Source organism: Lobosporangium transversale (genome assembly GCF_002105155.1).
Source record: "Lobosporangium transversale strain NRRL 3116 chromosome Unknown BCR41scaffold_9, whole genome shotgun sequence".
Classification (NCBI taxonomy): domain Eukaryota; kingdom Fungi; phylum Mortierellomycota; class Mortierellomycetes; order Mortierellales; family Mortierellaceae; genus Lobosporangium; species Lobosporangium transversale.
In genome coordinates this window covers 173,811-200,587 of record NW_019028987.1, presented here as the reverse complement: position 1 = coordinate 200,587, position 26,777 = coordinate 173,811, and the positions used below count along the sequence as shown (strand labels likewise).

Below are 26,777 nucleotides of genomic sequence, written 5' to 3'. Positions count from 1 at the left end.
TCACATAAATAATTTTTTTTTTTTTTTTTTTTTTCTATTGCTCTATCTCTTGAGAACTATTTTTGTCTCTTTGGTTCTTTCTCTAATTCTCTCACTTTCTCTCTCACTTTTTTTTTTTTTTTTTTTTTTTTTTTTAATGATGTCTGCAGATGCAGATATTAAAAAAAGTTCTATTTGTTGCTTGCAGCTGTAGTTATTTGTAGTAGAGAGAGGGAAGTGGATGGAAGTGGATGATATAAATTGAGGGAAATGATTGACGAGAGCGAAGTGAGCGAAGAGAGAAAGAGCGCGAAAAAAAAAAGAAAAAAAAAAAAAAAAAAAAGAGTGGGCGTACAAAAATGAGAGAGGAAAATAGAGAGAGAGAGCGAGAGAGAGAGAGAGAGAGAGAGAGAGAGAGAGAGAGAGAGAGAGAGAGAGAGAGAGAGAGAGAGAGCGAGAGAGAGAGAGAGAGAGAGAGAGAGAGAGAGAGAGAGAGAGAGAGAGAGAGAGAGAGAGAGAGAGAGGTGAAGATATTGGCTGGTTGATTGGTTGGTTGCTTGGTTGTTTGCCTAGCCCTGTGGGTATTAAATGCAATGGTTGCGATGGTGCAATGGTGCAATGCGATGGTATGTGTGATTGATATAAAATGAAATGTGATATGGAATCTATAGAGATACGTGAAAAGAAAAAAAGTCCTGCTATGAGTTGTTCATGAGAATAAGAGTGAGAATGAATAGGATGGAATGGAATGAATGAAGAGATGGTGGTGATGAATGAAAGAAGAAAAAAAGCCGTTTGTATGGGTATGGTTGAAGAAAGTTGGCTGTTACTGTTTTGAATAAAGTAAAGAGTAATAAAGGGGGAAAGAGAGAAAAGAGAGAAAAGAGAGAAAAGGGAAACAGAGCGAAGAGGGACAAGAGTGAATGAAAATGCTGTATTACAACCCCGGTTTACAGAAAGAGCTATGGTGATCTCCTTACCCACCTCTCTCTTTTTTTGTTGGTTCCCCTGCTCTGCCTGTTTGTTTGTCTTTCGTTCGGGTGAGGAGCCTTGTTCTAATCCTTGTCATGGTTCGTTGCAGTCCATTTTATGTATTATTTACTATCAATATCAATGTCAATATCAATATCAATACCAATATCACCATCATCATCATCATCATTCATCATCATCTGTCTGGTCTGTCTGGTCTGTCTGGTCTGTCCTGTCTGGTCTGTTTGCATTTTGCCTGTTTGTCTGTTTGCATTTTGCATTAACTGACTGTGAGCGGGGGTTGTAGCATTGACAAACCTCCTGGTTGTGCTTATCTATTTGTGTTCCTATTTCTCTCTCTCCTTTTCGTTTCTCGTCCTTCTTGTCTGTTCATCGGGGACATGGTCGTACAGCAACTCCCGAAATCAATCGTTACGCTAAATAACAAACAAAACATGCGCTAGTCCATTGCATCTGTTCAACAAAGTTACACACATCGTAGATTCATCCAAAGGCATGCATTGCTGTATTATTTTCATATTGTACAGTTTATACAACATGTTCTTCAACTGATCAAGCACACGTATGTATATATATATATTTATACATATTTCCAATGCATATTCTTTTTTTCCCTTTTCTAAATGCGCATTTCTGCTGAAAAGAAAAAGGAGATGTTATGCTGTGGAGGACTTGGCAATGGTTGCGCCCCTGTAAATAAAATAAAGAAAAAAGACTTTTCGTGTTATTTTAATCCGTTTTTAGATGTTTATTAATGCTTTCTATCTTAATTGGACATGTCTTCAAACAGCATTGCCGCCCCTCTGTCCGCCCTTTTTCTTTTTTAAAAAAGAAAAGCATGGGCCGCTTCATTTTTTTATTTTTTTTATTTTTTATTTTTTTTTCCTCAACTGCCCTTTATGGATCTAGATATCAACGTCTTTTGTCTATCATGAGAAAAAGATATAAAAGAAGTCGCATTCACACGCTTGTCCAAGTTGCTTTGATGCTGTTTGCAATCGTCATTTCTCTCTCATTTTTCTCTTTCCTTTTTCTCTTTTGCCCCTTCTTTCATGCTTCATGTCTCATGCTTCATGTTCCATGCTTCGTGCTCCATGCCCCCATGCTCCATGCTTTCAGAAAGATAATCTACGAACATGCTAGAGAGATTGAGTACGTAACCAAAACAATGGGCTTTCGAAGAGGAATGTGCAAACATAATAGACAACAATCTATCGCACATCTGGACCTAGAACGTTTGACCTTTTATCCACATTTCCCTCAAATCCTCATCATCTTACTTAACCCATCTTACATATACATATCCATGTCCATCTCCATGTCTATGAACTGTTTATATAACCTAGCCTCCTTTTTCTTAAAAAAAAAATAAGGCTCAAACCCATATCTCAACCCCTAGAGCCTTTTTTTTTTTTTTTTTTTTTTTTCTATTTCACCACTGTTATTGTTATTATTATTATATACATCGCAATGATCGGAAATAGAAAACAAAATACCCTTTGCAAAAGAAATGCAATGGCATCTATGTTTTTCTTATGAATATCACATTTATGATTATATATATATTACCATCTCTCTCTCTCTCTCTTTTGCTCTCCCCTTGCTATATTAACATATGCATATATATAAAAACACTCTTGAGTAATGTTGTCGAGATGCATGTGCACGCGTGAAAGAGTGTAAGGGTTCGTGTTTTTTTTTTTATATCATATTCTTTTGGGAAACTTGGCTCTACTCTTTCCACAAACAACGCAATTTATGGGTCTCAATTAGTTGTTTTATTCTTGTGCATGCTCAGAATCAGCCACCCAAATCAATTCAATCGTCACCCTTTAGATTAGAAAGAAATATATTATTTATAAAAAATAAAAAAAAAAAAATAAAAAAAGTTGACTTGATATAGTCTTGGAGCCCATCTGTTGAAGGCTGTTGAAGCTTAGGTATATATATAAATCTAATAAATATATACAGCACATGGACGGAGTGTGGGTGTGTTGTGGAGGAGAGGAAAAGGGACCTTAAAAGAAATCTAACCCTCGGTCCCAGATTCGTCCCCAAACCTTACTTTTCCTCCTTGTACAAAAAGTGGAGAGAGAAAGAGTAAATGTTGTTTTTTTTTAGACCACGTTCAAGAGTAAGGTTAAGGCTACGACTTTATGCTTAGACCTTTGTTAAACTATGAATGTTGTTTGTCCTGTGTATACATGGCATGTACTGTACAGTCACCTGAAACAAAGATTGGACAAAAAAATAAAATATTGAAATAGTTACGTAGGGAAGCGTTTCCTTCAATCTCTTTCCTTCCTGTTTTTCACATACAAACAGCTTGAGTAAACCACCATGGCGAGACACTTAGACATTGAGAATAAAGGTATCATCGTTGGAATGCACCTCGCGGGCATGAAGGCTGCGGAAATCGCATTGCAACGCGGTGTACCCCGAACCTCTGTTATTAATATTATCAGGGTGTACCAAGAAAGAGGCACCACTGCTTGCACTCCGATCCCAGGACGGCCCAAAGTACTAAGTGAACGGGACCTCAGGAGCATCGTTCGCCATACTAAGCAGAATAGAAGGTGTACTCTTAATGATATCACTAACCAATTGCCGAACAAAGTTTGCGAGAGGACAGTTGCGAAGGCATTGCATTCACTGGGTATTTTCAGCCGGATTGCAGTAAAAAAACCATTCTTAAAAGAAGGACATATAAAAAGGAGGCTGCAGTTTGTCAAAAAATATATGAGTTGGTCCATGGAAGACTGGAATCGGGTAGTTTGGACTGACGAATCATCATTTGAAGTTGGTGAGCATTTTCGTCAAATAAGAGTTTGGCGTAAAGTAGAGGAAAAGTACGATCATGATTGCCTCGCACCCACTTTCAAAAGTGGTAGAACAACTCTGATGGTCTGGGGGGCGTTCACAGCAACCAGAAAGTCTCGGTTGGTTGTATTTGAAAGAGGTCGTAAAGATGGACGGTGTTTCGTGGAAGATGTATATCAAGGCGAGCTAGCCAGATTTATGGCTGAGGTAGAGGATGGCATACTTATGGAGGATAATGCTCCAGTTCATACTTGTAAGATTGCAAAAGAATGGCGCGAAAAAAACAGCATCCCGAGGATTCCAGACTGGCCTTCATGCTCCCCAGATTTGAACCCTATTGAACATGTATGGTCACTTCTTGCGGATGCACTCGATAGGCGCGCTAAAGGGCCAAGAGATCTTCCCACTCTCACACGGGCTCTTATCGAAGAGTGGAATAATTTACCGCAAGAGAGGCTGGCCAGCCTTGTCGCTACCATGCCCGAAAGGCTGGAAGAAGTGAATGGGGTCGATGGTAGGAACACTCACTATTGAACCTACATGGCACTTTTGCTACTCTAACAATGCCGTCTCCAAAACCCCAATAAATAACAGTATTGACCTCTTTAGTGAGCATGTAAAATTTCATGTGTATTGATGAAGTCTTTATGTATGTTGCATATGAGCTGTTTGTCCAGGTTGTTCAAAAAAAAATCAAGAAAATCCATTTTGTCCAAACTTTATTTCAGGTGACTGTACATGTACAGGTAGATCGTCTACTACCTTTGAGGTGAACCAAACAGCGTATACATAAAAAATTATACACGGCAAACAAGAGCAGCTCAACGTTTTTTTTTATTTTCTTTTTCTTTTTTTTTTTATATATTATTTTCTTTAGAAAAGAGTCAAAATAACAGAAGACTGAGAGCGAATCCCAATAGACTTGGGTTTTTACCAAGGGTCTACTCTCCACGTCTGTACGTGTGTAAAACGTAAAAGATTCTGCTGTACATATTATATATTATACATGTAGGAAGATATACCCCATGTAAGAAGCATGCACATGCCTGAAGGAAAAAGAAAAATGGACATCTGTGTCTAAATGCAATTGCTTATCGTATTCCCGCTCGGGAGGAATGATGAAGAGCCCATTATTTTCTTTTTAAACAAATAACAAATCAAATATCTGTGCACACACAAAACACATCACACACATTCTCGGTTATTTATTTATTTAAGCTCGGACGATAGGACTATACGCGTATCGCCACCAAGGTGTAAAGGAAAGGATTGAAAGAGAGACAACCCATAGGGTGGGAAAATCTTTTTCTTTTTTTTCTTTTTTTATTATTCTTTTTATTCTTTAAAACAGGAGTTTTGTCTTTACTCCAGCTCCACATTTTAACTCACAGACAACAGACGAAACGTCAAGGAGTGAAAGAGAGAGGAAGCTAGAATTGTCCCTGGGTTCATGGTCTAGGGAATTTTTTTTTTTTTTAGTAAAGTGTGAAAATACGTCCTGAACGAACGAATGGACGCTTCAAAAAAAAAAAAAAAAAAAAAAATTCTCCTTGAACGATTTCTACACTAATTTTTATAGACCGTCCAAGCTGCATTAGTGCCTTGCACCTGTTCTACTATGGATTGCTCTATCCACATTTAAATCTCTAACTCGACGTTTGTCCATTTTGCTTTAAATAAAAATATTTGTATATATTTATTTATTTGTCAATAGTGGCCAGTCTTGTCTCCTTTTTCGCTGATCATGGCCACAAAAATGAATGTATCACATTTATTAATGCAATTTGCAGGGAATGAATGTGTTCCCTGTCCAAAGTTCTCCCTGTGCAACATTCGTCTTGTGAATAAAAAAAATAAATGAATGCTATACGCGCATGTCAATCGCTTTTCAGATGTATTTAATATATATACGATATTACGTCGTCTTGATCATGAGAAAATAAATAAAAAGAGTTTCACAAGTGACGAAGCAATATAAAGATACAATTTCCCCCCTCCACAACCAACGATGTAACCGTTCATTTAATCAACTCGCTTTATTACCCAACCTTTGTCGATATGCAAAACCAAATGTTTATGGCACACAGACATCCAGCATCAAGGTAAAAAAAAAAAAAAAAAAAAAAAAGTGTGAGCAGACTTAATTGATTTACATGTGTCAGCGATTCATTTTATTATTCAAGCACTTTTGTGTATAAACAAAGCATGTTTATATGGATACACCTATAATAATATATTTATACGGTCGGATCGGATCCATGTGTTTTGATGAGAAAGTATGAAAAAGAAACAAAAGAAAAGAGGCTGCTTTCCCCTTCTCATTCTTCACTAGATCCATCAACCAAGGCTAATCTTATTAATCTTTTAGCTTCGCCAAGGTCAATATGTAAATACAATTACCTAAGTTTTTGAAACCCTTTGGCCGAGTACATGTAGATGAATGAAAAACCACGAGCATCTTGGTACTATCATGACTGTAGATGTAAAAAAAGAACGCAGACAAAGTAATAGAGCAAAGGTGGGTGGGTGATCTTGGAGTGTGATAGTTCAGTACGCTTGCATTTAATCTCTTCGTTCATTGTACGTAAATGATCGCAGTCACACTTCTTCTTTAATTAAAAGGTGCACAGCACTTTCTGATCAAATCACACCAATTTGGCCTCTTCAGTGTCTTTTATCTTCTGCTTTCAGCAAAGGATCTCTCAGTCAAGTAACAAAAGCGAGCCATTAAAGAGAAAATTTCAAAAAAAAAAAAAAAAAAAAGCGTAGTCAATGCTATCGCGTTGTTTTGGATGGATGTTGAGGAAGATTGGAGCCTAGTTATTTATTTTGCTAATTGTCTACATATCCCATCTTTCTTTCTTTATCTATTCTCTTCACTCTCTTATTCTTCTTCATTACAATAACACCGGCACTCTCACACCGCCTTCCAATAAAACTCACCCTTTGCCGCATTAAATTAATTTCTTTTTTTTCTTTTTCCCTTTTTAGCATTCAACTACACCAAATGTCAGACGAAATTTCACTCTTTTGCATTCTCCATGGGGAGTCTGTCGCATTCCCAGTGGATATCAATCCTCAAGGAACTAGCAGCCATCTCAAAAAGGCGATCAAGAAAGAAAAAGAAAACGCTCTTCAAGACATTGACGCTGACAAACTCATCCCTCATAAGGTCTCGGTTCCTTATGAAGGCACTACAGTCAATCTCGCCAATGTTAAAACAAAGGAGCTACTCACTGGAGCAACAAGCAAGATCCTCAAGATATTTGGTACATCACCTCTGCCTGAGGAGACTATTCACGTCATTGTTCAACGGCCATCAGCGGGCAGGAAATTAGCTGTTTGTTCTCTCTCTGTTCTAAAAATTTGATAAACTTTTAAACGCCTTTTATTTATTGTTTCTCTGCTACAGCATTAGGTAAAGGCAAAATACAGAGCAGCAGAGTAGCTTGCTTGTTAATATTTCCAGCTGATAGGGCTTCGGTGGACTGATTGTTGATATTTTCAGCTGATGAAGCTTCCAGGAAGCTTCACCTTGACGGAAGATTTCATGGCTTTGAGGCTTTTGTGGCTATCTTTTAGTTAGGGGTATCCCAAGAATTTGTGGTTATGTGAAACAAGGAAGCCATGGATGATGAGAACGGTACCATGAGAGAAAGACTCAGCACATTAGAATCTGAGCTTGAAGGTCGAAAGTGAACATCCCAGAATATCACTTACCCACATTCATTTTACGATCGCGAAAATTTCACCCAAAAGGTTTTTTTCTGTCGTTAGAGAGAACTTTTTAAGGCACAGTCAAACCCGCCACAATATACCACAATCTCGATTCCTGGGGGATCAGGTATAGGGAAAACACGCGCAGGATATGAGCTACAACATTTAATCGACCATATCGACAATATGAATATTGATTTTGGATTGGGTCAAAAGGATCTTAATTTGTTTCGGACAGCTCTCCAGAACGCCTACTACTTATATGTCAACCTTAAAAATGAATCAAGGTACAACTTTGCGGTTGATGAAACGTTCAAAAACAGAGGCCCTATTCGAATGGGTGCACGACTGGCAGTGGCTGTGGGCTAGAATTCATGACGCAATATCCTCTCAAACTCTACTCAGTGGGTTTTGTACTTAATGAGATAATAAGACGCCGCCTCGATGCGAATGGACAGCTCCTCGTGGCTATTATTATTCATGTTGATGAATATCAGGAGTATATATCAGACGCTGGATCTAAAGGGTCTCGATCCCGGGAAGACTCTCGCATTTTTTTTTTTTTTTTTTTTTTTTTCAAAGAGATGCTGAGATCCATTGGTGCGTTCATGGCGTGGGAAATCCCAACAAGAATGCTCAGCACTTTATTGTTCCAGTTTGTACTGGGGCATCTACCATCGACATGCACTACCTACACTCGAGTTATGGGATATCGTTGATCCAGCTAAGGCCATTGAACTATGAGGTGGTGACCTAAATGTTCCGAGACAGATATTGGAAAGCAGACTTAGAACTGATTAAGGTTGATGGAAAGTAAAATCACCTTCGCATTGCTCTAAACGATACAGGCTTCATTCCATACTACATCGATCTCCTTCTGGAACCATCAGTCCTTACAAGAGACTTCGACTGGGGGAATAACCTTTACTCAAGTGTAAGTCAGAAGTATTTTCCCAATCCTGAAGATTTGGTCTCCTTAGATGATCATCGTGTGATAATCTCGCTTGCACTCACAAAGATGGTTATCACACGGAACTTTCTTTATCTTACCAAGTGGGAAGGCCGTTGGAGAAGTTGAGATAGAAGGACTAGTTTTTCTTGTTCAAGTCGAACAACACCCTTTCGGTGTCACAGTTGTAATGCCGTTCGCGATGCTGAAGATCTTCAACCAAAGGTCCTCCCATGAACCTATTATTCCCAACGACCTACTACACGTCCCAACGACCTACTATACGTCCCAACAAGGAGGATGCCATGGAAATGGGAAGACTTTGAAAATCTTCTCCCATATTATCAGAAAGCACCTATCGAAGCTTTGATCAACACTGATGTCGCAGTTATATCCAGGATGATCAATATTAACAAACTAAAGATACTGAAAACTGGCGCCCGAAAATGATTTCAGGGGCGATTTGGTGGACAAACTCGAAGGCAAGGTCCACAAGGAGCAAGATGCCCCTGCTGAAATGAGATCAAGTGTGGCATGCCATTTATACAAAGTCTTCCGAGACGCAAAAAGGGAACAAGGATATTCTCAATCGGCGTGTAGTATTGCGTAACAATGATGTTTTTAAGGAGAGGAAGCAATGTATTCACAGAAAAAATGGAGCCTTGTCGCTCGATCGGATGGCAACACCTATGGCTAAGAGGACGGCTTGTTTTTTGTGCAAGAAAAATACTGCTTGTCTTGACTGCCAGTGGATAATGCAGTCCAAAGAAGGAAAACCTCTTGCCATTTTTGTACAAACGAAACATTCCGAGTTAACAACGTCCTATGACAAATTCAACCATGATACTCTCAGGAATGGTATGATTGTATAGAGAAAGCAACCAAGGAGTACTAGAATGGATTTGATGTGGTCATTGTTGTTGTTACGAATAGGGAATACAACAGCCCGGCCAAAACGATAGGCGCTCGTCAAAATAAAAAGTTTGGTACAGAAAGGATATCAGAAATGAAAAGACTATTACTTATTGATAAATTCAGCATTAAGGAGTGTCTCCCCAACGTTTGCATGGCGTGGCATACTAGCCGTCCCAGATAACTACCAACCTGAGCAAATTCAGTCTGTCCCTTTGGATGAGTAGGGTAGATAGTGATAGCCCTAAAATTTTAATAGTTGTAATAGACCCAGCCCAAAATAAATCCATGAGTGATGAGGTCCCTTCGATTAGTCAACATCTCATATTTATTTATCCGAGAGTATATCAGGTGGGTATACCTGCATTTTTATTCTCTAATAAAAAATGGACACTCTATCCACCACCAAATCTGGTCCGTGCGCAACATGGTGCTTTTTAAAAACATTTACGACCAGCTCTAGAAGCTGATTTTGGTCTTCCAATAGTCTTGGACGCACTATTTGCAGTTGAACTGAAGAGTCCCCCATGTTGCTTCAGAGGCGTCGAGACCTTTCCATTGAACCAGAAAATCCATACCATCATTCTCTCCACGATAGTCTAAAATCCTAGGAACATCGTATCCTTCCTGCATTGTCTCTGCCATAGTCTCATCTGCAGTGTCTAATATGTTATGCTGCGAAATAGCTACGGATAAAAATGCCCTCTTGTAGTCCCAGGAGGCTTCGATCATGGTTCAGTTTAACTTTGATATTGGAGAGCTTTTCATAAGCAACTTGGCACTCATTTCTGTCTGGAAAGTCAAATGCATCTTGTGTCCGGGATATGTAATACGTCTGAGTAGCGATATTATGGATAGGTACGGTATTCTTGATGGCCATAAGTAGACAGCAGAGCTTGAATTGGAGATCAAACGTCTTTGGGTCTGAGAAACGGATAGGAGCGTCGTGTGTGAACTCGGAAAGCGTGGACTGCATGTCTCCCTTCAATGCCTGATCGAAATACACCAAACGCTTTATTACAATGTAATTCTTATGTGTCTTGCGCACAGGGAAAGAGAAGTCCTCATAGGAAAATGCATCTGATGGCTCATCAGTCTGTATAACGAATCCACTGTAGCCGCCATCAAGAGCAATACGGTCCAGCTTGTGAATGCACGATACAATGTTCATCTTCACAAGCATGGTCCATCGTTATAATCCCGGCAAGGTGCTGGCTTGGATGCAAAACAGCACAATATTGTTCATGTCTGAACAAACTTGAATACGAAAACCAGACTTCTTGAGTTTATAAGAGTATAGACCTGGCTACCAGTGCCAATATAGCTGATTCTGTTGTCATGTCCATATAGGTTTAACGTTACATGATTGAGCAAGTCGAGGCTACGCTTGGTAAGTAGCAATCGTAGTTTCAAGCTGGAGCACTTATCTCTCATCACTAAGCCTTACCACGATGTAGTTTCACAGGGCGAAGACGAAACTCCCTGTGTAAGGGTGTAAGTCGCAAAAAGATAGCTGTCGTAGGAGCCGCTAAAGAAGTACTAGAAATGGATTAGACCCTGTCCTATCGTGCACTGACAAAGGGACCGCAAAGGCGATTGGTAATTGTAATGGAAGAACATGCGTCACCCAAGTGATATTAATTTCGAGAGAGTAAATTAAGCTTTACCTTGGTAAGCCTTGAGAGAGAAAGAGAGAAAGAGAGAGAGAGAGAGAGAGATGATTAAATATTATTTGGTTGAGAACGGACAAAGAATGAGAGAGGAAGAGAAAATAAAAAATAAAAAATAAAAAAACGCAAGACATGCCGAGTATATCAAGTAAACACGCTCTAGTTAATCAAGCAACTAAATCAAGGAGAAGTGGAGATTGAAGCGCCCATAAGCGTTAGACAATATGCAGGAATGTGCTGCTGTTGCTGTACACCAAGGAAATTTGAAAATAAAGTCTTTCAGTTCTTCACCCTTAATAAAGTTACTGAAAACAGTGATCTAAGCTGGAAGCGAAGCAGCAGCGATTTTTGAGAACAAGCACGTGCTGGTTAATTTTTTCAGCATGCTGGTTCAATTTTTCAGCATGCTGGTTCGTTTTTCAGCATGCTGGTTCGTTTTTCCAGCATGCTGGTTCGATATTTCAGCATACTTGTTAAAATTTATTAAAATTTTTAACTTGCTTAACCAAGTGCTCCTCCATGCACTGCTACCTCAGACATCATTCGCATTTATTTTAGAATCTCGAGCATCAATAAAAGCTTGATTACTCACAGCTACAGAATGGATAATCCTCATTCAAACATTTGTCAGTTTTGTATATGCACATGCCTAAAAAAAGATGTCAGCCGTAGTCACCCTTCATTGCCTCTTCACAAAAAAACAAAAATGGCAGCTGGTGGAACAGAAAGGTTTTCATGCTACACAAAACCAAACACCAATTGAATGCTACAACGTTGCCTTTATCTTCTTTATCTTCTTTATCTTCTTTCCATTGTTACCCGTTTTACTTTCACACAAAATCTTTAAGAAATAATGGCAAATCATACACATGATCCTCTTCACCAGGATGAGAATGGAGAACAGGGGTATGAGGATGAGGATGAAGATGAGGATGAGTATGAGGATGGACACGAGGAGGGGAATGAGTATCAGGAGGAGCACACCAGTGACGAGGACGAGGACGAGGACGAGGAAGAGACCCTTATACCTCGCCGAAATCAAATCGAACGAAGAATGCAACTCCAGAAAAGTCTTCCAGCAAATAGAATCGATTCTCCCCAAACTAGTGATGCAGCCTACAATGGCGAATCGTTCGAGACGCAAGATATGCCGTGTGATGAGCTTGAGGTACTAGACTCCTATCTTGGTGCGAACCCAATCTCGTCTTCATCCCAGACGACGAGACCCATGGTAAGCATTGGTCGCGAAAAGAGGAGGTTCATCAAAACTTCTTCTCCTCCCGGTGGATTTGCGCAATCGGTTCATCATGCCAGACCAAGGACGTTTGGACGTTCTCAATCATCAACAGCTTTGCCTACATCACGTTATAATCATACGCTACTTGCTGCACAGCAAGCCCCACTGTCATCTCTCCGTTCATCCAACAGCTTCTCCCAATATCGGGAGTCAAAACCAGGCCCATCTTCAGTCTCCTCGATTTCTACATTGAGCTCCACGCAACAGCGCAATATTAACTTTACGCGTTCAAGATCTATTAATCTTCCCTCTTTTGACTTTACACGTGCCATTGATGCTGAAGCATTGGCCAACCGGCGGAGAGAGCTGAGGGATAGTCATTTTGCATCAAACGGATGGTATGATTTGTACGAGTTACTGGATTTTGGTACCATTCCTACGCCAGAACAATGCTCTGACGCCCCTCCCTCTCAAAAAGCATTAGCCCTGATTCCAAATCAAAAATCCTTTCGCAAAAACAGCGTGATTGGTCATTTTTTCAAATCAAGCAAGGAAGAATTCCAGTGTCTGGTCCTGAAAGATGGAGTAATCTGTGGTACTACATACAAGAAAACTGGGAGTGGATATTCAAGATCTGTTCACTTAACTCAGTGCCATGGCGATTTATATAGTGCCCTCCAAGAATTTCGCAATTGTCAGAGCAGGGTTAAAGGTATCATGCTGCCACCTGATCCGGAAGAAGTTGACGTGGCTCCACCAAGAAAGGCAAAATTCGACATCGCACGAGATGAGATTGTTAATGAGAACCTCAAGAAGCCGCTCCCTCATGAACAAGAAGCATTCGAGGATACGCTTTTACTGCAGTTAATTCGACGATCTTCAGATCAATCATTGAAATGACCAATCCTTATTTCAATATCCCTACCACAATGGCTATGCAAGACAGGATGGATCGACGAGTTCGAGAGATGAGACGCGAAATCAAAGAGTACATTACCTATTATAAGCTTTACGCTGCCGTCACGACAGATTGCTGGACAAGCGTCGATCACAGGAAGTTCTTGGGGACTACAATGCATTTTTTCACGCCAAATTTCGAGCCAGTATCTATTGCAATAGGGATGGAACAAGTCTATGGGGTGCAAACATCCCAAAATATTCACCGGAAGTTTGGTAAGTGAAATGCTGATACATCTGCCCCTTATCTTTATATTTTCATAAGTATTGCAACGTTCTTAACGTTCTTAACGTTTTTTTTTTTTTTTTTTTTTTTTTTTGTGGTCTTTTGATTCATTTACCAGCTGAGGCTATTGATAGCATGGATATGAGCGAAAGACTCATTTGCGCAACAACAGACCAAGGTGCTAATATAAAAAAAGCGATAGCTCTCTACCAAGAAGATCACAAGGGGGTGCACTGGTTGGCATGCGCCTCACATAAGATCCAGCTTTGCATCAATAAGTCTTTGGAGCTATGCGAACCCGCTAAGAAATTATTGGACAAGTGCCAAGATATTTCAGTTTTTTTCAGAGGCAATGCCGCGGCGATGTCTATCTTAGTGGAAGAACAGGAAGGCAAGGGTGCCAAGTTGCTGTCGAGGAACATTACAAGATGGAACTCCCAGTACAAGATGGCAAATAGAGTGCTACTTTACTCTCAAGCAATTTCTCGCACCTACCATCGCATGGAATCCTCCGAAAAAAGGGAGATAAGGTTGAAAGCAAAGGAATTAGAGCCAAACCTACTCGATCGTGATGAGGTCAAAGCTCTCCGTGAAATCATTCATATGATGACAGATGCAGTCAAATTCACTGAATGGGTGGGCAGTACCGACCATCCAAAACTGTCACAAATGTATGTGAAGTTGAAAGAGTTGCTACCGGACTCTCGCACATACGACACCGAGACGGCACAGGAGCTCTGGAGAAACCTTAACAGGCTTATCAATACGATGTGGGCCGTGGATGACATTCCCGATGTTATGCTCATATCGCTATTCCTGAACCCGGTGACCTTGAGTATCATTAAAGACATAATGACAACCAATGGTGACTCTCTCAGGAAGAAAGCTCTAGAGGTGACCAGAGATGCAGCAAAAAAGTTTGCCGCCACCCAAGATGGAGCATGTTGGGATCAACTTCCTCTTTTGGAACAAGAATATTACCATTCGATAGTTAGTGTCGATATGGTATATTATGATGCGTCTATTTCAAGAACGCCGATGATGGACATCGCGCGTTTTGCTCTTACTCCTGAGCTTTACTGGAAGGAGCAAAAGGACAAGGGATTAAGAGGAATGGATTATATTGCTCCATTTGCACGAGCATACCTTTCTGTCCAGGCTACTTCCAATGATTCTGAAAGGTTATTCAGCAGAGCCGGATGGATCCTGTCTGCACGCAGAAACCGAATGACCAATCAAAACTTCCGTAACATCATATTTTATCACAGCTTTGTCTCTGCCCTGAAAAAATTACAGAGTTGTAGCAGTAGCAGCTAACTTTTTTATTAAAATAAAGGACTTCTATGGCAACGCTTAATTTCTAAAACAGATGCCAAACTATGGCTGACATCTTTTTTTAGGCATGTGCATATACAAAACTGACAAATGTTTGAATGAGGATTATCCATTCTGTAGCTGTGAGTAATCAAGCTTTTATTGATGCTCGAGATTCTAAAATAAATGCGAATGATGTCTGAGGTAGCAGTGCATGGAGGAGCACTTGGTTAAGCAAGTTAAAAATTTTAATAAATTTTAACAAGTATGCTGAAATATCGAACCAGCATGCTGGAAAAACGAACCAGCATGCTGAAAAACGAACCAGCATGCTGAAAAATTGAACCAGCATGCTGAAAAAATTAACCAGCACGTGCTTGTTCTCAAAAATCGCTGCTGCTTCGCTTCCAGCTTAGATCACTGCTGAAAAGAAGTTTTATCTTGGAGATTTCGAAAGAAAAAAAAAAAATGCAGCCATTATTCGATGGTGAAGCCTTACCCACAATGGTCAAGATACTGTACAAGAAGCTTGCGGTTAGAGTGATGTCATCAAGTGAACGGTGTGCTATTTAAACAAGCATATCACTGTTGTACTTGCTCTTAAACGCAGTTGCGATGAGTGTTGTTGGCCCACAACGATGATCATAGATACCAAAGCTCGCCCTTTACAGCCTGGACATGAGCTGTACAAATATGAAGCGGTGAAAGGCCGGTGATCCTTTGCAAATGTGTAGAGAGAAGCAAAAGGGCTTTTATAGAACTGACAACTGCTTCTATCTAATGTGGGCCTTCAATCCTTCTTGCTCTAGGTGCTCCAGAATGCATTGGACATGGACATACGCATAAACATGGGTCCTCTGCTTGGTTCGACCAACTAATATCCCTAGCAAAGTGCTATAATTTGTTCAGTTATTAAACTGCCTTGTAGTTCATCACTTAGTTGATCTCTAGATGTCAACAAAGAATCCATAGTATCTCTTGACAGTTCGATGAATTTATGACAGTTATCTTGAGGATACCTTGAGTAGTTCTGGCTCCTTTTCAAACGATTTGCCTCCTAAATAGAGTCCTCGCCAAAAAGTCATAAACAAATATATTTTTAAAATACTCGATTTGAATTAAAAGTTGGTAATCGAAAAATTCACGTAACGAAGCCATAACTTTATATATTAGATGCAGTCGCCACCAAGTCAATTCAGCTATGGTTTTGTTTAGGAATTTGCTGTTCAGATCAATTCATTCAGAACATTCAGATCATTTATTCACCTCATTCTCATTTTCAGTCTCATTTTCCCCTTCAAGTATACAACACGAAAATATCTTTCAATTCTGATACTGATAGCTACCTGCCCCCATATAATGGCCTGAGTGGTTGGTATAGCGAAGGAACTGTCCATCAGATGTTTTCAGACACGCCCTCCACTCCACCTCGGAGATCCTTACAATTGCCCACCGAAGCCGATCTTGCCTCCACTGGATCTCCCGTAGAGTATCAATGGATCACTCCTCCTAGAAATGGATCGAAGGCTTCTCTCTCAAATCAGCACTCCGGGCTACCTCCTAATGCCCTCGATTCAAACCCATTCTTACTACACGAACAGACCGATGGGAAAAGAAAGGACACTGATGAATTTAAACGCAATAAAGCGGCTATTACTCGCAACGAATACATTATGATTGCTCGTACATATAATGCTATATCCAATGCTATATCCAATGCACCACCTGCAGTTCGAGAGTGGTTTATGAAGACATGTGATAAAGCAAAGGACCTACCGACTCTATTGGGTGCGGGGGAAAATACTTGTGTGACGGCAATTAAATTTGCAACCACAGGCATCCTCGAGGCCTCAGGATCTTGGAAGAACTGGACACCCCCAAAAAGAGGCGGATCAAAATCTAAGCTCGAAAGTGATGAATATTATAGCTGAATCAAATAAGAGCGGAACTCCTAATTCGGCAGCTTTAAATGCAAACCAACTGAAGGACGACTATGATATCGACAGATCAGCAAGGCCCATTATTCGCGACCTTTGTAAAATGGGGTTTTATGGGGGCAAAGGGATCCGGCAGGACTTCTTGCACGAATCCAAAGAGAATGTCGCGTTCCGTACGGCGTATCTCTAGCGCCACATCAAGAATCTGAGATTTGTAGACGGCAATTGGGTGCCAAGGATACCGGAGGTCATCCTAGATGAGTCTTACTGCCACATCGACCATGCAGCAGCGAGATGTTGGGCTTAAAGTGGCGGCGGCGTAGTAAACGATGTAGGAAGAAAACCAACAATGGTTATATTTGCAGCGTTCGCTGTTTACTACGATGAGGCTAATAAAAGGTTGAGGACAAATTCGTTAAGGACAGTGTATATGATTGGCCATCTAAAGGACAAAAGACTCAATAAAAAAAAAAAAAGATCAAGAACAGGAAGCTGAGCTGTGAGCTGATGTGCCAGAGGGAATCAAACAAGCAGGCGTTGTAGCAACAAGATCACGATTATCACGGAAACTTCAATGCCAGTTTATTTGGCAAAATCATCGAGTGAATTTGTAAGAATCTCAATGAGATGGGACTTGGGCCTTGCCAAATCAACCTTGATGGCGCCTCATACCATTTTCACAAAAAAAAACAAAAAGCCAACCAAGAGCAAGACTGTGAAAGCTATCAAAGTGGCTCGCGGGCAAAGATATTATTATTCCAACAAGAGGAAATGGAAAAGCACTGAACAAGGACGAGCTTATGGGATTGGTTAACCCCCTTCCTGACGAGTCATACTTTTCTATCAGCAAAATAGCCCAGGAAAACGGTGGGCATGAAACTCTCAAGACTCCACCCTACCATTGCGAGCTTCAACCTATTGAGAAGATCTGGGCCGTCGTAAAAAACATAATTGCTTCAAGGGCAAAGATGACAATGACATCCCTTTTACTGAAGAAAAAGATACTCGACTTGTTTTCCCAGATTCCGTGTAGAGCCTTCTACTCTGTATGGAAGAAGTCTGTGAAGGTTGGTATGAGGTACTATAACGAGAGGAGTCGGGCACAAGGAGAAGTGTTAGACGATGAGGTTTATCAAGAGGTCTGTGATGAAGAGGAGACTATTGAGGACCTTAGTGACATTATCATAGTCGTCAGTAGTGAGTGGGATACAGAACTCGATAGAGTAATAAACCAAGAGCGAGCTGAGGCTGTTGCCATGGAGCCTGAGATAGAGGACCTTGCTCCAGATACTGGAAACACGTTTGGTTTGATAGAGGATAGCGAGTCTGAGGACGAGCCTCTTATCAATCGAAAACGCTGTCGTAAAAATTATAACTTTGAGTTGTACGTTAAGTATTCTATTCAAATTAAAATATATTTGATTATTGGCGAGGACTCTAGCAGTCAAATGTATTGTCCAACACCCGCAAGCCTTATCATAGCTAGCTGGAAATGTAAAATCAAATGATGCCTAAAGAATTGAGAATATCGACGAGTGAGAAACAAGAGCAAACGACTTGTGGTGCTATATGAGCTTTCTATAACACAACACAGAGCTATATGTAGTCCCTTCAATGAGATCACCCATTCAGCGCATCTATTTTACGACCATTTGTATAAAGCTTTTGGCTAAAGGTCCTCACTCCTACCGATTATAGCCTCATCAGAGACACCACCTTTTAGTCCTCTTCTGTCTAACTTTGGGCGGTCCTTACCGGAGTGACATCTCACAACGACCTGCTCCTTTGTTAAGTTCGCTTTGGCTGCTATACACACTTCTAGATATCTTTGGCATTTATATTCTCTTCGGCACCACCCGCGCCTGACTCAGTAAGCGTCCGGTCTTGCTGTACAGTCTATAAGTTTCTTAAGGTCATGCTGAAGAGCATGGAACACTCTTGGTTCCCATCCTTTGATGATAGAATGTTTCTCCATCTTATTTTCTCTTAGTTCTCCTTGGGGCTGATAAATAGAAAACCCAAATTCCCTGGACACTTCTCCACACGATTCTAAGGAGAGATTACAAACAAGTATCTTTCTCTGCCTTCATAGTACAGTTTGATGGCATATTAGGCTTGCCTTTATAGAGAGCCGTTACAGAAAAGGATGAACTTTCAACAACCCTCGCGTGCTAAAACCATTCAGCAAGGGAGGAGAGGAAGAATCTATCAAATAAAAAAAAAAAAAAAAACAACGTCGTTACGGACGCTTAGTTGCGACAAGTCAGCTATTTAATTCAAATCAAACTAATATCCATGACCTTCTAACCTAAACACCTCATCACTACTTCAATGGCCAAACCAGTCAACTAAACCAGACAACTAAACCAGACAATGATTCAACATCGGCCAGCCACTAATAAGCGGCTTCAATAGTACCAGAGTTCTTTACAAATCGATTAAGGCGCTTCTCATACAAAAACATTCAAGATCATCCTTTTCTTGGACGCTTCTGAGAGCGCCAGAGCTCTTTCTTTCCCAATTGAGTTGAAACTCAAGTCCAAATTGGTCATACTGGTGTTTGTCTTGAGTGCCTCTGACAGTGCCAGAGCTCCTTCATTCCCAATTGAGTTGTGAACCAAGTACAAATTGGTCAGACTGGTGTTTGTTTTGAGTGCCTCTGACAGTGCCAGAGCTCCTTCATTCCCAATTGAGTTGATCGTCAAGTCCAAATTGGCCAGACCGGTGTTTGTCTTGAGTGCCTCTGACAGTGCCAGCGCTCCTTCATCCGCAATTGAGTTGCTTGTCAAGCGCAAACCAGTCAGACTGGTGTTGATCCCGAGTGCCTCTGACAGTGCCAGAGCTCCTTCACTCCCAATTGAGTTGCTTGCCAAGCGCAAACCAGTCAGACTGGTGTTGATCCTGAGTGCTTCTGACAGTGCCAGAGTTCCTTCTTTCCCAATTGAGTTGTTGTACAAGTTCAAAGTGGTTAGACTGGTGTTTGTCTTGAGTGCCTCTGACAGCGCTAGAGCTCCTTCTTTCCCAATTGAGTTGTTGTACAAGTTCAAAGTGGTTAGACTGGTGTTGACCTTGAGTGCCCCTGACAGTGCGAGAGCCCCTTCATTCCCCATTGAGTTGAATTGCAATTCCAGGGTGACCAAAGCCTCGAGCGGATTCATAAGCAGTCGGAAATCACTATTTCTCATCATTTGAGGTCTCATCCCAAAGGATAACTTGTGAAGGTGTGATGATTTTGCGCTTTGTAGATTGGAAAGATGTTTGACTTCCGGAGGAAGTACAACATGAATCACTTTCATGTTGTTAAGTTCTATGATGCCTACAAGCTTTTCATGTCGTGTGGATGCTGAAAGCACTTTCCTGGTTATGCTCTCTTGAGATTCTCCAAGATCAAGTCGAAGGATCGATACACTCGATACTCTCAGTGCATTCCTCAGTGCTTCCAGATCAGTCTTGGTCCAAACCCAATTCCAGTCGAATCTGATATCCAACTCGTAAACATGTTTAGCTCTGGTCAAGGCTTCGAAGAACTCTCTAGCTCTGATCCTGGATACCAACTCAATGACCACTTTACCGAGCTGTGAGTCATATTTGCCTCCATTCATCGCCACAACATCTTCAAACGCTTTCTGTTCTTTCTCTTTATACGTCGAGCGATAGTGGTCGACACAAACCCATTTGACATGGCCTGCTTCTGCCGTGATCCTGTACAAGTTGCCAAGCTGCCTGTTTTCATCATTGGTTTGAAGGAATGTGCTCAGTCGTCGGAGATCTGCTCCTTCAAGTCCTTCATAGTCATCCATTGTGTTGAAGTCATTCAAGCCTGGGTTTTCCTTTGTGAGTTCATTCAAATAGTCGATCGCATGCTTAATACCGGTATCAATCATGCTTGGGGCAGGTGTCAGATAAGAACCTGGAGATGCTTCCATCCCCAACTTGAGTCCTTGTAACAAGATGATCATGTATTTCCCATACTTTTGGAAGAACTCTGTGCTGTTCCTGATCTCATATCCTTCATGTCTCGCAAGATGGGTTTTGTTCTTCTGGCTGTCCTTGCTTGCCTTTTCAGAGCGATCCTCACATTCACATAGGAAATGAAGGCGAACCTTGTTCCTCAAGACATTCATTGGGTCCCATTTGGTGCTGTCAACAGGCAGATGATAAAGAGTCGAGGGATTGGATATTCATGAAGCTCAAAGGTCTGGACAAGGATAGCATCAGCTTTCTGTTGGAGGATGGCAAGTCTGTCAAGAGCTTGATGCTGTAGTTTAACTGTTTCCGATTGCATTTTAAGAGTTTCTAGTACCAACTCCTTAATCTCTTCCAAGCTGTGAGCAGTAAGAGATGGGTTGTAAGCTTGAACCAAGTTTGATGAAGGCAAAGAAGAATCCTGAGGAGTCAGATTCCCCGAGTCTCTTGTTGTTGACAAATGAACGACGGCATTGCTGTTGTTACTACTGCCGTTCTGTGATACTTCTGTAATAACGTCCAGGATCTTATCAGGATAGAATGCAATGCGCAAAGGTTCGATTCTAATAGAGCAAAAAAAAAAAAAAAATGCTAAATTGGATTTCATATTCTTTCCAGAGCAATTGATAAAAGACCATGATAAAGTAACATACCTGTTGCCATTAGAATCTACAAGTAATGGAATGGGATGCCCATCCAACTTGAAGCGTAGTGCATCTGGAAACACGTCTCGAATGTCTTGCAAGCTCACATAGGATGACGAGCTGTCATTGTCTGCGGAAGTGTTCGCAGTAGTTCTGACACAAACTTCTTCAATGGTGTCGTTTTTTTGGAATTGTTGGTATTGAGGTTTTGTCATTTCGGTAATGATTCAAGAGATGATGAAAAGTAACCTCATCTCACTTTTTGAAAGAGAGACACAGTCGACCACATTTTTCTGCTTCGTGTTACAAAGAGTCGAAATAAAAAAAACGTGCAGAATACATCCATCGAGACTATTGTCCGCAGTCGCAGGTGAAGTGACCTTACTAAAGTGCTCTCAGATGATAGTGGTCAGGGATGTTCTCTTGCCCACAATGGTCAAAGTTATGATTGAAGTAGATTAATAGAACTCGACTCATATAAAAAGAACGCCTTGAGCTATTAATATGAACCGTGCAGCTGTAATACTCAAAAGATCAGTTAATTGCACTATTGCAACGTGTTTACCGTTCGCTTCAACACAGAAGTACGGACTTTAAACCAGCAAGCCTAGAAACTGAGAAAAGACATACACATGTGCCTTCTATCTTCCATCTCTGTATTTGTCCTCTTGACCATCTTCAACCTCATTGACAATACGTACTGTCTTTACCCTTGGCAAAGAACAGTAGGGTAAAACACTGATAACTTTTGGATAAACTCAGAACCATCTAAAAGCGGTCTTTGGTTTGCTCATCTCTGGTTCTCAAATTTGCAGTTGGTATTAATTAATCCGTTGTGAATGTTAACAGTAGGATGCTCTGCTTCCTTTCCTTACCAAACCCTCGAACAATGCTGTTGCGACTGTAATCGTGTTTACTACGACTCAAAATGTTATGAACTGAACCCTTCCCAGTCTATTGACCTCAAATAAGTATGCCAATGTCATAATACAAGAAGCTTGCGGTTAGAGTGATGTCAAATGAACGGTGTGCTATTTAAACAAGCATATCACTGTTGTACTCGCTCTTAAACGCAGTTGCGATGGGTGTTGTTGGACCACAACGATGATCATAGATACCAAAGCTCGCCCTTTACAGCCTGGACATGAGCTGTACAAATATGAAGCGGTGAAAGGCCGGTGATCCTTTGCAAATGTGTAGAGAGAAGCAAAAGGGCTTTTATAGAACTGACAACTGCTTCTATCTAATGTAGGTCTTCAATCCTTCTTGCTCTAGGTGCTCCAGAATGCATTGGACATGGACATACGCATAAACATGGGTCCTCTGCTTGATTCGACCAACTAATATCCCTAGCAAAGTGCTATAATTTGTTCAGTTATTAAACTGCCTTGTAGTTCATCACTTAGTTGATCTCTAGATGTCAACAAAAGAGCCTATAGTATTCTTTGACCATTTGATGACCCTTTGACACCAATCTTGCGGATACCTCGAGCAGATCTGGCTCCTTTTCTAACGGCTTGCCCCCCAAGTAGCAGTGGAATGGTATTCCTCAACATTTGCAAGCCAAAAGAGCGTCTTATGATGAGCTTACAGCTGGCTGGAACTATAAGATCAAAGGGAACTTAAGGAATCGAGAATGTCGAATAGTGACAACAATAACAAACGACTTGTGGTGCTATATGAACTATTTATAATAAAACATACAGCTGCATGTAGTCCCCTCAATGGGAGGCCACCCATCCAGCCCATCTGTTTTGCACCGTTTGTAATAAAACTTTTTGCCAAAATGCCTCACTCCTATCGATTATAGTCACATCAATGAACTTCACCTTTTAGTCCTCTTCTGTCTAACTTTGGGCGGTTCTTATCGAAGCGACATTCACAGCGGCCTGCGCCTTTGCTAAGGCCTTGCTTTGGCTGCTACATACACTTATAAATGGCTCCGGCGCCTATATCCTCTTCATCACTCCTCGCGTCTGATTCAACAAGCGTCCGGTCTTGTTGTATAGTTTGTAGGTCTCTTAAGATTATACTGAAGAGCATGGAGCTCTCTTGATTCCTATCCTTTGATGATGGGCTACTTCTTCATTATATTTGCTCATAGCTCCCCTTGAGACTGATATATAGGAATCCCACAATCCTTTGGACACTTCTCCTTGATGCTCACACGATTCTAAGGAGAGATCACAAACAGTATCTTTCTCTGCCTTCATAGTGCAGTATGATGGCCATATTAGGCTTGCCTTTATAGAGAGCTGTTACAAAAAGGATGAGCTATCAATAATCTTTGCGCGCTAGAACCATTCAGCGAGCAAGGAGAGGAAGAATCAAAAAAAAAAAAAAAAAAAAAAAAAAATAGTAACGTCGCTACGGCTGCTTAGCAGCGACAAGTCAGCAGTTAAATTCAAATCAAACTATTATCCGTTACTATCTAGCCTAGATACCCCACCACTACTTCAATGATCAAACCAGTCAACTAAACCAGCCAACGCTTCAACGTCGGCTAGCCAACATTAGGCGGCTTTGATAGCACCAGAATTCTTTGCTTATCGATTAAGGCGTTTCTCATACAGAAAACCACAAGGTCTTGTTTTTCTTGGACGCCTCTGACAGCGCCAGAGCTCCTTCATCCCCAATGGAATTGCCCTGCAAGTCCAAATTGATCAGACTGGTGTTTGACTTGAGTGCCTCTGACAGTGCCAGAGCTCCTTCATCTCCAATTGAGTTATTGTATAAGTTCAAATTGGTCAGACTGGTGTTTGTCTTGAGTGCCTCTGACAGTGCCAGAGCTCCTTCATCCCCAATTGAGTTGCCCCACAAGTCCAAATCGGTCAGACTGGTGTTGGTCATGAGTGCCTCTGACAGCGCCAGAGCTCCTTCTTTCCCAATTGAGTTGACCATCAAGTTCAAATTGGTCAGACTGGTGTTTGACTTGAGTGCTTCTGACAGTCCCTGAGCTCCTTCATCTCCAATTGAGTTATTGTATAAGTTCAAATCGGTCAGATTGGTGTTTGTCTTGAGTGCCTCTGACAGTGCCAGAGCTCCTTCATCCCCAATTGAGTTGACATTCAAGTTCAAATTGGTCAGACTGGTGTTTGTCTTGAGTGACTCTGACAGCGCCAGAGCTCCTTCTTTCCCAATTGAGTTGTTCGTCAAGTCCAAATCGGTTAAACTGGTGTTTGTCTCGAGTGCCCCTGACAGTGCCTGAGCTCCTTCTTTCCCAATTGAGTTGAAGTGCAAGTCCAAGGCGACCAAAGCCTTGAGTGAATTCATAAGCAGTCGAAATTCATTAGCTCTCATCTTTCGAGGCCTCATCCCAAAGGATAACTTGTGAAGGTGTGATGATTTTGCGCTTTGTAGATTGGAAAGACGTTTGACTTCCGGAGGAAGTACAACATGAATCGTTTTCATATTGTTAAGTTCTATGATGTCTACTAGCTTTTCATGTCGTGTGTATGCTGAAAGCTCTTCTCTGGTTATGCTTTCTCGGCACGATCCAAGATCAAGTCGAAGGATCGATACACTCGATACTCTCAGTGCATTCTTCAGTGCTTCCAGATCAGTCTTGGTCCAATCCCAATAGCGATCGAATGTGATATCCAACTCGTAAATATGTTTAGCTTTGGTCAAGGCTTCGAAGAACTCTCTAGCTCTGATCCTGGATACCAACTCAATGACCACTTTACCGAGCTGTGAGTCATATTTGCCTCCATTCATCGCCACAACATCTTCAAACGCTTTCTGTTCTTTCTCTTTATACGTCGAGCGATAGTGGTCGACACAAACCCATTTGACATGGCCTGCTTCTGCCGTGATCCTGTACAAGTTGCCAAGCTGCCTGTTTTCATCATTGGTTTGAAGGAATGTGCTCAGTCGTCGGAGATCTGCTCCTTCAAGTCCTTCATAGTCATCCATTGTGTTGAAGTCATTCAAGCCTGGGTTTTCCTTTGTGAGTTCATTCAAATAGTCGATCGCATGCTTAATACCGGTATCAATCATGCTTGGGGCAGGTGTCAGATAAGAACCTGGAGATGCTTCCATCCCCAACTTGAGTCCTTGTAACAAGATGATCATGTATTTCCCATACTTTTGGAAGAACTCTGTGCTGTTCCTGATCTCATATCCTTCATGTCTCGCAAGATGGGTTTTGTTCTTCTGGCTGTCCTTGCTTGCCTTTTCAGAGCGATCCTCGCATTCACATAGGAAGTGAAGGCGAACCTTGTTCCTCAAGACATTCATTGGGTCCCATTTGGTGCTGTCAACAGGCAGAATGATAAAGAGTCGAGGGTTGTAAGCTTGAATCAAGTTTGATGAAGGCAAAGAAGAATCCTGAGGAGTCAAATTTACCGAGTCTCTTGTTGTTGACAAATGAACGACGGCATTGCTGTTGTTACTACTGCTGGTTTGTGATACTTCTGTAATAACGTCCAGGATCTTATCAGGATAGAATGCAATGCGCAAAGGTTCGATTCTAATAGAGCAAAAAAAAAAAAAAAATGCTAAATTGGATTTCATATTCTTTCCAGAGCAATTGATAAAAGACCATGATAAAGTAACATACCTGTTGCCATTAGAATCTACAAGTAATGGAATGGGATGCCCATCCAACTTGAAGCGTAGTGCATCTGGAAACACGTCTCGAATGTCTTGCAAGCTCACATAGGATGACGAGCTGTCATTGTCTGCGGAAGTGTTCGCAGTAGTTCTGACACAAACTTCTTCGATGGTGCTGTTGCATCGGAATTGTTGGTATTGAGGTTCTGTCATTTCGGTGATGATTCAAGAGATGATGGCAAGATGAAGAAAAGCTATCTCATCTCACTTTTTGAAAGAGAGACACAGTCGACCACGTTTTTCTGCTTCGCCATTTGGTGTTACAAAGAGTCGAAATAAAAAAAACGTGCAGAATACATCCGAGACTGTTGTCCGCAGGGGAAGTGACCTTACTAAAGTGCTCTCGAATGATGGTGCATCGATTATGATCAGGGGTGCTAACGCGTTGCTACAGCGACCGCCATTGCAGGAGATGTTACCGAGGCCGCCGACGCAGTAGCACTATATAGTATTATTTATAACTGAGTAGCGATTGTGATTTGTACACGCTTGACTAAGCTTTTAAGTAAAGAAAAAGGAACGGCTATAGAGGCAGCTTTTGAGCTGTGTATAAATCACCTATTGCAGCAACCATTAGGACTTCATAAGCCATTTCTCTTTCCTTTTGCACTTTGGCAGCCCAGAGGCAGAGAAAAGTTGCATTTTACTTGATTTCAAGACTGTAAGAGATATTAGGAAAGATGCATGCACAGCAACTGGCTTGTAGCCGCCAAGAAATGACAGTGCTTCTGATTCTTCGATGTTAAATCTTCCTCCGTTTTTATTTGTCATGGGCTATTTTTTTTTCAGTCTTCGCTACATTTGCTGCTTCATTGTTCCCATGTCATACTATCAACCCTCCC

At 41.2% G+C, this 26,777-nt stretch overlaps 4 protein-coding genes across 4 annotated transcripts; 1 reads left to right on the top strand and 3 right to left on the bottom strand.

Annotated features, from left to right (window-relative positions):
- Positions 1 to 6,799: 6,799 nt before the first annotated feature.
- On the top strand, positions 6,800 to 8,828 carry BCR41DRAFT_394027 (hypothetical protein; the record flags this gene model as incomplete). Its single annotated transcript, XM_022028609.1, has 5 exons — positions 6,800 to 7,132; positions 7,570 to 7,796; positions 8,092 to 8,254; positions 8,358 to 8,443; positions 8,564 to 8,828. 5 exons carry the CDS (start codon positions 6,800 to 6,802, stop codon positions 8,826 to 8,828), a joined length of 1,074 nt encoding a protein of 357 aa, XP_021883528.1.
- A 1,212-nt stretch (positions 8,829 to 10,040) lies between these two features.
- BCR41DRAFT_416690 (hypothetical protein) lies at positions 10,041 to 10,705 on the bottom strand (the record flags this gene model as incomplete). The annotated part of the gene is made up of 1 exon (XM_022029528.1): positions 10,041 to 10,705. The coding sequence occupies exon 1, from the start codon at positions 10,551 to 10,553 to the stop codon at positions 10,041 to 10,043; it is 513 nt and encodes a 170-aa protein (XP_021883527.1). The 5' UTR covers positions 10,554 to 10,705.
- Positions 10,706 to 19,022: 8,317 nt separating this feature from the next.
- Positions 19,023 to 21,536, bottom strand: BCR41DRAFT_349019 (hypothetical protein; the record flags this gene model as incomplete). Its single annotated transcript, XM_022023394.1, has 3 exons — positions 19,023 to 20,821; positions 20,860 to 21,240; positions 21,331 to 21,536. The coding sequence occupies 3 exons, from the start codon at positions 21,534 to 21,536 to the stop codon at positions 19,162 to 19,164; spliced, it is 2,247 nt and encodes a 748-aa protein (XP_021883526.1). The 3' UTR covers positions 19,023 to 19,161.
- Positions 21,537 to 23,713: 2,177 nt separating this feature from the next.
- On the bottom strand, positions 23,714 to 25,032 carry BCR41DRAFT_349020 (hypothetical protein). Its single transcript, XM_022023395.1, has one exon. It carries the CDS (start codon positions 24,730 to 24,732, stop codon positions 23,887 to 23,889), a length of 846 nt encoding a protein of 281 aa, XP_021883525.1. The 5' UTR covers positions 24,733 to 25,032; the 3' UTR covers positions 23,714 to 23,886.
- Positions 25,033 to 26,777: the final 1,745 nt, after the last annotated feature.